We start from the raw sequence: 14,387 nt of genomic DNA on the forward strand, positions 1-14,387 counted from the left end.
TTAACCGATAGTGACTATTCAACTTTGTGAAATGGGCATCTAAATGACTTGTCAAGGTTTCTCCTTGCTACTGCAACTCTGTATGGACCTCATGAATCATCCCAAATGATTTGGTTAAGGTTTGTATTCACCCATGCAGTATGCTTTCAATTTACACCCTGTTTTCTCTAGTCGGGTTGCTCCTGGACTTGCCTAGAACAAGGTGGTAACCATGATGAACTCCTCCCTGCATATTTACATTGTACATAGGGTTTCCTTCCATGTCCCAACAAGTTGTGATGGTAGCACAGAGGGATTTTATGGGGCAACCATTTTACAAGAATTTACTATTTACAAGCCAAAACTGGTTGTTTGGAAACAAAACAATGAAAGTACTAACAGACCCTATCTACAAAGCATGAAATGAACCAACTAGTACTGGAACACACCAAAGAACTACGATCCAAAATTGGATCAATGGATTCAATCCATTTGTGTTCACATTTTATGCAAATTAAGACAAAAGCAGTGATAACAATCCGAAAATGAGTAGTTTCAGATTGTCATTCATACAAAATCAAATTTCCAACCTTGGTAACCATGCAAGAGGAGGTTTAAATAGTTTTCCCCACGTGTGGAGGCATCCTAGGTCAATATGCTAACCCTAACACCACCGCTAAGCACCATGACAACTTTTACAACTTTTCACATTTTGTCTTTTCAACTTAAGCAACCTATTACAAGTCATTACTCATGGTTTATTAAACATTCCTAAGACTACTATAAACCTCTCTAATGCTCTTACCAAGTTATGCCTCTTTTGACCATCAAAAAGGCCATCTACCTACTCAAACCACCACCTACTCACGAAATGCAAACCTAGAAAGAAACTAACTCAACTAGGCCTACACTTGACTCAAATCAAACTTTACACACACACCTTGGATCCTCTTGGAGTCCTTATTAGAAACCTGACTTGGCTAAGGTCAGTACAAGTCAAAATTGTAGAAGGACTATGAGCCTAAGTCCTAGGTGCTCTTGCACCATGTAGCTTAGTAGTTAGGGATTTAGGAGTTATGGAATTAGGATCTAGAACTAAATTCTTCATATAGTTGTAATAAGCTAGTGGTGCCCAATGTGCTTACATTTGTGGCCAATAGAGTTTATTGTAACTTGCATATGGAAAGGCCTCTAGGCATGACTCTCAATCAATAAAGTTTCATTTTTCTCTCAATTATTTGTGTTGTGTTGAATTCTCCTACAAGGGTGGACAGTCTATTTTGGACGTACCATCTTTAATGTCAATAAATACATTGTGATTTATCTTGATGTCCTCCCCGGCAGTCATGCTAGAAATGAAACCACCGATTCTACAACTTTCTCTATCATGCTGCAAATGAAACGAGCGATTAGTAGTGGAATTTTCTTTATGAATTTGTAGAATTCATGCGTTTTGTCTATGAGTTGACAAAATTAAGGTAACTTAAATAAGATTCTGTCAGTAATGCATTTTATTTATGTATTGTGAAGATTGATGAATGCACTATCTAGTGAATATTGTTTGTTTCATTTTGTCACTGTTCTCATCGGTATCTTCATGGTATTTCTTTGAGCGCTATCAATGGTGTGTGGAAGAATGTGTTTAAAGGAAAATGTGAATGTAGATCATCTTTCTCAGTTGGCTATGGGCATCATTTGTGATCTCATTTGTGGCAAGAACAAGGAGGATGATGGCTATGCTTTTCTCATCGTGCTGAGATCTTTTTTTGTGTGGTTTTCTGACCTCAACGCTAAGGAATATGACGGCTATATGATGGCGTATACACACAGTGAAAGCACCAAAGAGTCATCCTAAATGTTTTTATGTTAGCCATTTTGCAGTTTGAAAATCCTCTTCATGTTAGTTTGTTTTGCAGTTTGAAAGTTCATAGCCTAAGTTGATTCTATTTAAGTTTTTATTTTTATGTCTGGAATGTGAAGAATTTTTTTGTTTGGGAATTAGACTCTAATATGATCTCTTTTACATTTTATGCCTCTAATTCCTTCACATTATGTTATGTTATATGTATGCCACCAAATTTTGGATGTGGAATTTAATACATTCTCATAAACCTCTTACATATTTTATTAGATTATATCACTCTTTAATACTTATATTTAAATTGATATCTCTCAGTATATTTTACATAGATTTTTTAAAATATATGTATGTAGTTATGTCAAGAGTATTAGTGGAGTGCTTGATATGAATGCCATTTTATTTCTTATAGAAAGATGTAGGATAAAAGCTTTAAGAATGATGCATTTATACAAAGAAATTATATTTATATAAACTTTTAAATGCTATGTCTTGCTTTCTTATGATATGCAAATAATCTCAAATGATGTCATTGTATGCATAACCCTAGAAAAATAAAGATGTGTTTTTGGCTCCCTCAGTAGTAGATAATAGTTGAAGATCTTGGGAGTGTTAGCCTTAACATACATAACTTTGAGTTATGAAATTAGGGGATGATATCACAATAGTGATCACTTCTAGAGGATAAGATAATGATTCTAGTATTAGGATGAGTTAACTATGAGGAGCTAGATTAACAAAGTTATTAATATGGAAATATGGCATGTATAATGATAATTCGAGTTTGAAGTTCATAAAACAATCAAATTATATGTTAGAATCATGCATCAATGAGATCAACCCAAAATGATATGAAATTGAGGTAGCAAATAATAGAGAACACTTTTCTACCCTATAAATATATATGTATTAAACTTGTACAAAACGTTTAAACACTATATTATAAAAATTAGAGAGAGATATTATAAAGATGTAATAACGGCCTTTATTTTATTTGAAACTATCAACATGTAAGTTGGTTAAATATGATTCCTCAACAAGAGATAACAACCATCTTATAGAAATTAGATCTCAACCCGAATTCAACAATTTAAGGTAAATTCTAATTGAAGTCCATGCACCCACCCCAATAAATAAAAGAAAAAAGGTTCAAAGGATAATTTTATGAAATTTTAAAATTTTAAAAGATTTAGATGTAACATAAAATCTAATGAAAAATGATATTTAATTTGAGGGTGATGTGTCCAATAATCCTACAAGGTATTGGAAAAGTTGCTGATGTAATAAAAATGACTATGGGATCAAAGGCTAGCATCAAAATTATTAAAAAAATGTTTTGTTACTCTAAATGTGATCAATAATGGTATCACTATGGTATTTTAAGAATAAAGTAGATAAATTTGGTGTAATTATTGCTATTAATTTATGAATGCAACACTGATATCGTTTAAGATGATACAACATGCACAAATCAACAATCTACTTGTTGTTTTTTTAGATAAATATATTTTTAGAGAACTACATGTAGAATATGAACATTGTACGTAATGAGGAATATAGTGGTTTGAATTGATAAAGGAACATTCTAAATTACAAATGGATACACTATATCATTCTTGGAGTGTGGTTTGCTAACATGTGTTGAGTGATGATGTTATGGTGCATGGGTTCATGTTTCATATACTAGTACAAATGGTGAAGAATGAAAATAATTCCAATGTTAAATTTACAATAATTTTTAGTTTAGGTAAGTATAACCATGTATATGATTGTTGGCACTTTGAAATCTTGAGGTGTAGTTTTGAGTAGAATGACAACAATGATAGTATTTAATATTTACGTTTGTTGTGGTAGACTATAATTTTGCAATATATTATAAATAGTTTTACCTGCATATGATTGATTCTTTAGCACTATTGCAAGAGGGATTTTTTTTTACATGTCTTTCATTTGTAATTAGGATGAGGCCTTGTCAATATAATTCCAATGCTTATTATTATAAAAAAGATGAGCTACTCATAGTTTATATATAAATATAAGATCAATAATATTTTTGTAATCATGATATACATTATCAAATTATATAGAATGTTGCAATATACATATTATAGCTAATTTTTAGGTTTCAAATTTATTTATCTATATCTTTGGTTTATAGATAATTATTTCTTTTAGATAATGTAATTGTGAATATGGAATACCTATATGGGATATAGATATTTATTTCTTAATTATTGATAATTCATAGATAAATACATGTACATCAATTAAAAAGTATTTTTCAGCCAAAGGAGTATCATATCTTGCTATGTCAAAAAAAGAATGCAAAAATATAGTGGGTTCTAATTCACAAGTAATACCTTTTATTTTTATGTTTCCCATATAAGAAAAACAACTACAAACATCAATACAAATTTAGCCTTAGGGATTTTGTGGGACGGGGAATGTTTCCTTCCTATTCCTCTACTTGGATTTGGGATGAAATTTGTATAATGTTATGTCTTAGGTATAATTTCATAATCTTAATAGGGATTCAAAATATTCCCAACCTTTAACAAGAAAGAATGTTCTACATGTAAAAATAATGATAATGAATGTAATATGGTAAGATTATTTGCATTCCTTAAAATTTAATTAAACATTTTTAATACATTTTCTTCATATCCATGTAGTTCATATCCCACAATAAATGCACTTTATAATGCTTAACATAAAATTGCATTCCTCGCCCATATTATGAAGGACATAATGGCTAAAGCTTATTGTCTCACATTTGATATACATGTCTATGCGGCCATGTCCAATGGGCACATAAGAATTCAATTAGTTTATAAATGGCATAGGCATGTATATCCTATTTTTTAGAATTTATGTGTTAATACATATTAAATTATGTTTATAAGGTTACTCGATCAGGTTTACCACTTGATTATTGAATCTAACAAAATATTTTTAAGGCTTAATTAATTTAATCGTTTTAAACATAATGACACCATAGGGTTCCATAAACCCACATTTGTAGAGCACATTTAGGAAAAAATAAATTAATCGATATTATACTCACATGTCTATTAAAGAGCATCACACCTAGATTTATTTCTAATCCACATTTTAGTATGTAGGAATGGGTCTTCTTATTAAGTGATGATGCTACTACTATGCATGTTGCATACAAAAAAGAGAATTCTATGTTCTTTTTAATTTCTAAGAATAATATATTTTTTGCCTTATTGTGTACAATATATTGGAAAAACTATCATTATTGAAGAGATACATGATTTAAAATATAGTTATAAATTTATTCAAGTTCATAGGGTTAAGACTTATTTGATGCTTTTGAGTATATGTGGACATAATCATCAATGCTAGCAAATTAACATACCTTCTAAGTCTCTTCTTTATTTTGAATGACACTTAAGAGGACTATCAAATGGTTGATACACGTATATGTAATTTAAGATCCTTCTAGTTAAACATAACATCTAATAGCTCTAAATATATACATATGCAACAGTTGGCTTTTAAAAAACTATAAATATCTTATCTCTTCAATTTTGAAGACTTCTCTAAGGGACTTCAAAGCTTGTGGAAAGAAGACATCATATTTATGGAGATATATCTCATAGATTTATAATCAATGTGATGTAGTTTGTATAGTCAATTTTTGAAAATTTAGATTAGACTCTTATGACAAAGCCCTAATTAAACATTTTTTTGATATTCAAAACATTCTATTTACGAACATCCCTTAGAATGTAAAATCAAAATATAGATTTGAAATATTTTTGTACTTTGTTGTTGAAGGTTGGAAAGAGAAAACAAATCTTAAATGAATATGTAGGTTGATTAATGTAATAAGACAAAGACCACAACATAACACATTTTAATTGTCTATTAGTAGATTGTGATAATAAATAAGCATTGAATTTTCAAATGCATTGAAAAATTGATACTACAATTAGCAATATGTTTACCATAGAAAATACATGTTGATGTCTATGAATTCTAATAATGTGCTATAACACAAAATATAAAACTTTATGATTTTTTTTATTTTTTATTTTTATTAATGCATTTAAAAAACTAGCAATGAGATCTAAAACAGCTCCAAAATAGTCAATACATCCAAACATTTATAGCCTTGTCCACCAAATACTACATGCAATAACTTTGTGAAATAAAAATAATTGTGAACTATTCAACCATGAGCCCACAAAAACTTATGTCATCAACTATTTAATAGCACATTTCTTTACTACTAAACAACTTAAAGTGAATGTATAAAACTAACATAACGCAGAGCTATTTTATTTACATTGATTACTTTATTTTATTTGAAGAACTATTTTTTATTTTATTTACATAGCATTTTATAATTTCAATCTTTCTTATCCAAATACATGCTGATTTGAAACTATTTTATTTGCTATTTTTTCTTTAAGATCATTATATGATTCTTAATATAAAGATTTATAATATTAAATCATAATAATAATCAATATAATTATAAAATTTTCCAATAAAAACTTCAACGCTTCTCTCATTTTGAAGTTCTCAAATGAAATCTGCTTAAATAGAATTACATATCTCAACAGGAATTCAACATTCAAACCTCAGTTTAAAAAAGGTCCCAAAGGGAATGTGATTTTATCATATCAAGAAACACAATCTTTAGATTCCAATAATGTAAAAATATAATATTAAAGTATATGACACTTTTGCACTTATATTTTTATCAAGAACCAATTTTAGAAGTAACGTTGACATGATTTTATGTGAAAAAAACCTGAACATGGTCAACAGCAACCAAGTCTGCTATAGACCTATTTACTCTATTTGGGTTGTTTTGGTACAGCCATTAAGAGCAAAAATGCATCACAATGTCAAGTCTTCGCCAAACATAGTAAACTACAATAAATATCCACCTAATAACAATCTCCAACATCACACCATCCCATTCAATATCCCTCTTTTCATCCACCCACTACGTTAACTGCTAGGCCAAATCATCTCCACCGATTTCAAGCAGACCACATGTCAAGCAATTAAAATTTGATCATCAAAACTCATTAAATGTGGTGAGCAATACTGTCATTAAGATCTGTTTCTACTCTCCCATACTCTCATTATAGTAAATGCATGGAAGTATCCTTTTCCTTACTATAAATACCCATCTGTTTCTTTAGAAGTTCATCATTCCAAAGCAGGCTTCTCTAGCTCTATCTTTCCATATTTGTTCTTGATAAGAGTTGTAAGGTTGTTGGATAAAATGTCTCTGGCCCATATTAACACTGATGATGTTGAGGTGAAGAAGGAGAACAATACAACATGTGTTCTAGGAGAAGGTGCTCTGGACAAGGCCATTGAAGTGATAGAGACCTATGATCTTCCTGGTGGGCTTCTGCCATTAGAAAATGTTTATGAAGCAGGGATCAATGAGGATACTGGTGATGTTTGGATAAAGCAGAAGGCTGAGGTGAAACACCACTTCAAGAAGGCTGATAAGCATGTTCAGTATTCACCAGACATATCATGCAAGATGGAGAAGAAAAAGATGAAGGATATCAAGGGTGTCAAGGCCAAGGACATGCTGGTGTGGGTGCCTGTGAATGAGATCTATGTGGATGATAGCACTCCCCCTAAGATTCACTTCAAAAGCATTGCTGGGCTTTCAAGGACCTTCCCTGTTGAGTACTATGCCAGAGGGGAATAGATTAATCAATTGAATTGCTTGGCTGGCTGATTTCACAAGTAGTTTCCTGTTTTAATTGTTGTCTTTAGTACTGTTGTTGTAATGGTTTGTTTCTTCTGCATGGAGTTGCATGGAATAAGTCGAATGCCAGTCATTCTCCTACAGTGTAGTAAGTTTAAATTTGTTTTCTGTTTGTGCTCAAGTTATGTCTTAGTGTTTGCTCTTGAATGATGTATTTTAATTCAGAGTTCTGTCCAGTCATGCAGATCGTTATTCTTCTTAATAAAAACCCTAATTTTCCTCCTTTCATTTCACTTGTTCAGAATTTAGATTTCATTTTATATTTACGTGCAATTAAGAAGATTGGGTTTATCAACTTACACTGCATGAAATTTGGCGTGTAAGGTAAGATGGATTATTGAAAAAAAAAATTGTGGTAGTGTTGGGTGGATTATTCGAAAATTATTGGTTAAGAAAAGCTAGTTTATGTGCAACGCTTTTGATCTGGAGCTATGAACCAGTGAGGTCACAAACAGGGGATCTTGGTCTAACAGGGGTTTGAATCTTGATAACCGTTTCACCAACAAAATATTTTAACGGCAGAAAGAGTAAACATACAATCTTTTAAATGTATGAAATTTTTACAGTTTATGATAAATTAGCTTGTTAATTTTTAATTCTTATCATCTACATAATTTTTCATTCATGATCTATGTAAACAATTTTGTCTAACCAATGAATCATAGACTATTATTGAAAACATTGATAGAATAATTATTTACATGATTAATCTTTCAAATTTTGTTAAAGAAATTCTAGATTAGTAAAACAGAAGTATAAAGTATTTAAACAATTAATTTGAAGATAAATCTGAAAGTTGAAATCTCATTTCCAGAGAGGGTAACCAGTTTGTTAAAGATCTTTACAAGAAATTCTCGTGGTCTCACTTTTTGCTTTCTCTTATCTAAAAATCTCATTAAAGTCGCTTTGTTTTTATGAATCAACATTCACGTGAATGTTTCTGGACTTTTGAGTGTCATGTATTATGAAGGGTCCATTATTCACTCAAAACTTTATCAAAATGTGCTTTCTGTTAAAGTTTAGTAGTTATGCAGTATTTCAAGTTTTTTTCCTCAGGTGTATGATTTTTTAATTTTTAAATTTTTGATAAAAATGAATAAAACTATTGAATTATATTAATAAAATTGTTTATGTTGCATGATTATTATATTATGCAAATTTATTATAAAACATTGATGACAGATCTTCAAAACTTACATCTAACACAAATTCTAAAAGAAAATGCCGTGGGACTTGACAATATTTACACTCAATTTACAGTTTCATTAAAAATTAATAAAAAATGCATCATGATAATATTAATAAAAAAATTGACTGCATTCTGATAATGTAAATAAAAAAATTTACACTAATTTTTTATTAAAAATAATTTAATATATCAATAAAGAATATAAATAATAAAAGGGTGTACAAATTTAATATAAAACAAAGAATAGTAAGTGATAATTTGGAATATATAGCTTAAACAAAAGAATATCGTTTAATGCAATATGAAACATAAATTGGAGAATATTAATTTTAGGGTAAAATATTATCATCCTCTAAGGGATGAGAGGAAGAAAAAAAAAGTTTAATAGAGATATTAAAAGATGTTTTTTGGAATGATATCTAAAAATAAATTTTGATTGAATATTAAGAAGAAATTTAGGCTTGGTTAGAGGAATCACATTGTTTTTGTGTGGAGATTTTTTTTTTTAAAGTAAAATTAATAATGAAAAAAATGGTAGGTGTTGCTAGTTAGTATAAATGCAATGAAAACTAAAATAAATAAAAAATGGTAGTAGAAAGAAAATTGTTGATAGTGATTGATGCTATTGAGAAAGTTTCAACTCTAAATTAGCATCTTAATCATTATGTAGAGGAGGTTCAACGCTTGAAAATATATTTTACAAATATATGGTTCTCACATGCATTGTCAAATGCATATAAATTTGTCTAACGATTATTTAACAAACATGGATATATTATAGGTTCACATAATGATTGTATACAATCATATTCTTAACTCTTGGTTCACCTTATTGATCATTAAAGTTTTGGACTACACTAGAATGTTTGGATTGGTAGGACTATTTTGTGCTTCTAAACATTGAAGTGCATTCTAAGCTAAGAAAATATTTAGTGTAGAGAATGTGATGATCTAGTATTCATTTTGTTTCTTCCTTCGGGTGTGCTTTTATTGAAGGTTGATTTATGTGAATTAGTGATGCTATCTCAATTGTTGTAGCACACTAGTTAGTCTTGGTTCTTGTTGCTCCTAAGAGTGATATGATCTCATGTGGGAGGTTATTAAGAATGCATGTGTCATTTTTTGTGGAGCATCTATTTACTTGGTTCTTTGAATAGGAAGAGTTGGGAATGTGGCGCTTTGTAGTTGTGCTACTAGGTGGTTTGGTTCCAAGAGGAGGTTTCTTTTTGATGATTATACACATGGTGAGAAAATGTTTTTTTGGGAAGAGGAAGGGTGGTATGTTTCAAGGATTAATGTCAAAGAAAATAATGCACTACATATTTAGTACTGAATTCAAAGTATGTTAATATTTTTTTATCATTTTTTGGGCACCATAGGAGTAGATGCTACTAGCAAGCCAAAAGTGGTCCTACATGCAACCTCACATGGTTTGTTCCCGATGTAGACATAAGGGCATACTACCCCAAAATATTTATTTTGATATAATAGAGCTCATTAGGAATAAATATTGGATTGTGAGTGCTTACAAGGATGTAGGAAAAAGGATTAGAATAAATGATGTAAGTTAATTCCTTAGAGGCTCTTGTTAGAACAACAAAGAAAGTTAATAGATCTTCATTATGAGATAGTCTTATTGAAAGAGCATTTTGTGGAAATATTTGGCAAGTGATTATAAGTTTGAGGGTTTGTCATCACAATGGCCATGTGGAGGTGAAGAGTGATTACATGGCTCTAGTGTTTTATGAGCTCATTTCATATATCTTGCCATAAACAACCCATGGATTTTATTTCCCTATTCTATTTCAAGGATATCATACCCTCAAGCATAAGAGAAGTATTCAAATGTGGTGATATGGGTAGAGGAAGTGGTGGAAAAAAAGGATCAAGTGATTTCTAGCCGAGGGAAGTTAGAGGTAGTTTGAAGTAGGCATTGGAAATTTAATTTAGTTTTTTATTTTTAAGTTTAGTATTTTGTATTTTTTTATTAGCTATGTTGGAGGTAATCATTGTAGTCTTCCATAATATAACACAGTTTAAAAGTACTATCTATGTAGTAATCTTGTTTGTCTATTTAGTTGGTGAATGATATGTTATTGTAAGCATGTCTTTTAGAAAGTGTTTAGTCATAATAGAACCTCGTCTACTTATTCTAAAAAATAATATTAAATGCTCTAGAAAATTTAACTTATAACATAAAATAAACAATGTTTAAGTGGTGTATCAAGTTTAACTCAGAGTGAATAACATAAAAACCTTTAGAAAAAAAATTAAAAAATTAAAGCGAGTATAGTGTATGGAAGTTTATAAATAAATTTTAGTTACAAATATAAATAAATATTATTAACTTAAGAGTACAAAAAAATCAATTTCAAGAATAGTCTCTGGTAGATAATTTGGTTTACCCTCAATCCTTTATGAAGGTCTATATAATTAGGTTAAGAATATTTACTTGTCAAGGCATCAGATTTTTTCTCTTTCTCTATCTCATAATAGTGATTTAAAAAATGGTAAGAAAATAAGAAAATTAATTGTCACAAGTTGGTGATGCATAATCATTGGAATCACATGATAAAGAATGTTGGCATGAAAGGGGTATTGCACCTAGTGTTGTACCTAGCAAGTTAAACACCTAGGTCCTAATCACACATGTTAGGTAATTTTACTTAGGGAACACATAGGAAACTTCCCACTTTTAATGGATAACTTCATCAATTTTCACCTTAAGTGGATGATAAGTTATCATTTTATGTTTCAAGGTATAAGATTAAGACACATGTCATAATATTATGTCATAATATGCTCACCTTGGTTTATATAACCAAGGAGTCCCCTTTGTATTATTATTCTATAGCATTGTATCATTTGCATCCTTGATAGAATATCATTACTCTTTCATTGTTCATCTATTTTAAATGCTTTAAAGGAGTGCCTTGATCTTGGATGGCTATAACCATCAGCCGATCTTGCATGGTATAGAGCATTCCATACCAACTCTAACATGGTATTTGAGCATGTGGGATTGCTTCTTGTTAGTCAGCTTTGAGAGATCTTGATAGAAAAGTTTAATGCATTTTGGAGGTTTTATTTTCCTGGATTTATATTATAGGTCAAGATTGGATCTTCGTGGTGTAAATATGAGTTCACTGTTGGATTCAAAAGATTAAAAAAATTTAGTTGTGCCTTTTGTTTTATACAAATCGAGCACCAGAGGCTAGGTGTATGAGGGTTTGAAGGTGGGAGGTGGTTATTGAGTCTAGGAGATACCTAGCATTTTTGGGCATTTTGGGCCAAAATCAACCTTGCAATCATGCTCAAAAGGCTCAAGGACCCCAAGATCAAGTGTAAATTTATCAAAATCAAAACACTTCACTCTAGGGCCTAACAAAAATCTTCCCCCTATTGGAAACTAGAGTTGTGTTATGTTGGCATTAATGTCAGCATGTCTAGTGTTGTCATTGATATCACTATATATTGCAAATGGTCTAGTAATGAATGCTTTGATGTTGTGTGTTCTGGTAGTGATATTGAGAAAGTATGAGGTGTTTTAGGAAGGTTGGTGTAGTGGAAGTTTCAATATGCAAGAAATAATATTTATGCAGGAAAGAGTTTTTAATGTCCCAGTGGGAGAATGCTTTGCATTCCTCTGGCATGTGAAGATTATGGAGAGTGATTCTAGATAAAATGTTTATGATCTATGTATGTTGTACTATCAATTTTATAGGTCCTATGTTGATCAGATGAGAGAGTTAGTTGTTGTTGTTCTTCACAATGGGGCGTCTATCAAAATTATTTTGAAGAATGTGTGACGATTATCTAATATGTTATTTTTTAGCATTGCAACTTGGAGGACATGTTTATTTGGTTTGTGAAGTGTCCTATTTTAGTTTTCTAGTGATGGTTTTATTGGAAAGTGAATTTATGTTGTTAAGAGTTCAATGTTGTTAGGTGGGTTGGTTTCAGGTTGATTGTGGTAGTGTATCCTATCTAGATCATGTCTTTTTATTTTGAATATTCTTTGGTGGTTGTGTTTGGATGTTGATATGGGTCTCACCATAGCGTGTGTAGATTTGCATTGAGCTTTGTCCATTGGAGGATGTTTTTGGGCTGACTAAGTTACTTGGTGTGCTACATTGTTTATCCACACATTTCATTTGATATCGACCTTGGAGGATGTTTTAGCGTGTGTGGTTCATTGGAATTATTTGGAAAGGATGTGTTGTGATGTTTTTGGGTCCCCTTTATATCCTAGAGGGGTCTGTAATCGATGTTATGGGTTTGGGTGGTTGAATTTATGTAATATTGTTTATTTTGTCTGTGGTTGACCCTCAACTAGGGTTTCAATGAATTATCTTGTATATATAGGAGTGTGGATGTATGAGTATGGGATGTATGTGAATTAATGTGAAGTGGATATGAATGATAGACAAGTAGATTTGGTATAGTAGAATTGTGAAAGATAGTTTATGAAGAGCTTTGAGACAGCACATTTGAAGTCAAGTATGTTTGCGATGATATTGGTTGCTTGACACATTGGTTCAAGGATAATTTCATGATCAAGAGATCTTGTTAATTTTATTTTATTGATCCTATACACATGTTGGAAGAAGGTGTGTTCCTTTTGGCAATTTGTGTATCCCTTTGTTTGTTTCCCTAAGGTTGTGCATTGAGTAGTCTTGCAAGTCCTTCAAGGGCAGTGAGCACCTTGTCCTTTAGCCTAAATATTGTAATAAATTATTCATTTTGTGAGTGTGATTCTCATTGTGGGTTTTTCATGTTTAGGGTTTCCCACATAAATTTGGTGTTAATGTTATTGATGTGATTTGTGCTTTCATATTTCATAATTGTAGTAGCAAGTTAATTGTGGTTTGAAGTTTAATTGATCATAGGTAAAGTATTTTGAGGTTTAGACTAATTCACCCCCCCTCTCAGTCTTTTGGTGTGTTCAATAATTGACCAGTATCAGAGCCTAGTTCCTCGTAGAGAAGCTTAACCACTTGAGGAAGATCCAGAATGGCACCAGAAGTTAATTACAAAGAACCAAAGTTTGATGGCACAAGTTACTCTTATTGGATGGAAAGGATGGAATGTCATTTAAAATCTTTGTAGATTGGAATATGGGAGAGTATTCAAACTAGATATATTGCTTCAACAAATGGTCCTCAAAATTTGAATGAGGTTTAAGGCACATGAGAATAATGTGAAGGCTAAAGTTGCAATTATCAGTTGATTAAGTGATTCAGTATTCACTGAAGTTATAGGGTTGAAGTCAGCTAAAGAGATCTAGGAGAAGCTAAGGTGATTATAAGACAAAGCAAGCCAAGTTGACAAATTTGAAGCAAAATTTTGAGAACTTGAGAATGTCTAATGATGAGAATATTGAAATCTATATATACACCAAGTAAATGATATTGTGAGTGCAATTAGGGGTTTTGGTGGTAAATTAGAAGAGAGTGAAGTTGTGAGAAAAGTGATGTTGACACTGCCTAAATGTTGCAAACCTAAGAAGTATTCCATTGAAGAGAGTCATGTTATGGACAAATACACCTTTGATTATTTGTATGGCTCACTCTCTACTTTTGAGATTG

At 31.0% G+C, this 14,387-nt stretch overlaps 1 protein-coding gene across 1 annotated transcript; it reads left to right on the forward strand.

The window, feature by feature from the left end:
- The first annotated feature begins 7,106 nt into the window (after positions 1–7,106).
- On the forward strand, positions 7,107–7,550 carry LOC131045834 (uncharacterized). Its single transcript, XM_057979491.2, has one exon. The coding sequence runs from the start codon at positions 7,107–7,109 to the stop codon at positions 7,548–7,550; it is 444 nt and encodes a 147-aa protein (XP_057835474.1).
- Positions 7,551–14,387: the final 6,837 nt, after the last annotated feature.

The sequence above is a fragment of the Cryptomeria japonica genome, chromosome 5 (genome assembly GCF_030272615.1).
Source record: "Cryptomeria japonica chromosome 5, Sugi_1.0, whole genome shotgun sequence".
Lineage (NCBI taxonomy): Eukaryota > Viridiplantae > Streptophyta > Pinopsida > Cupressales > Cupressaceae > Cryptomeria > Cryptomeria japonica.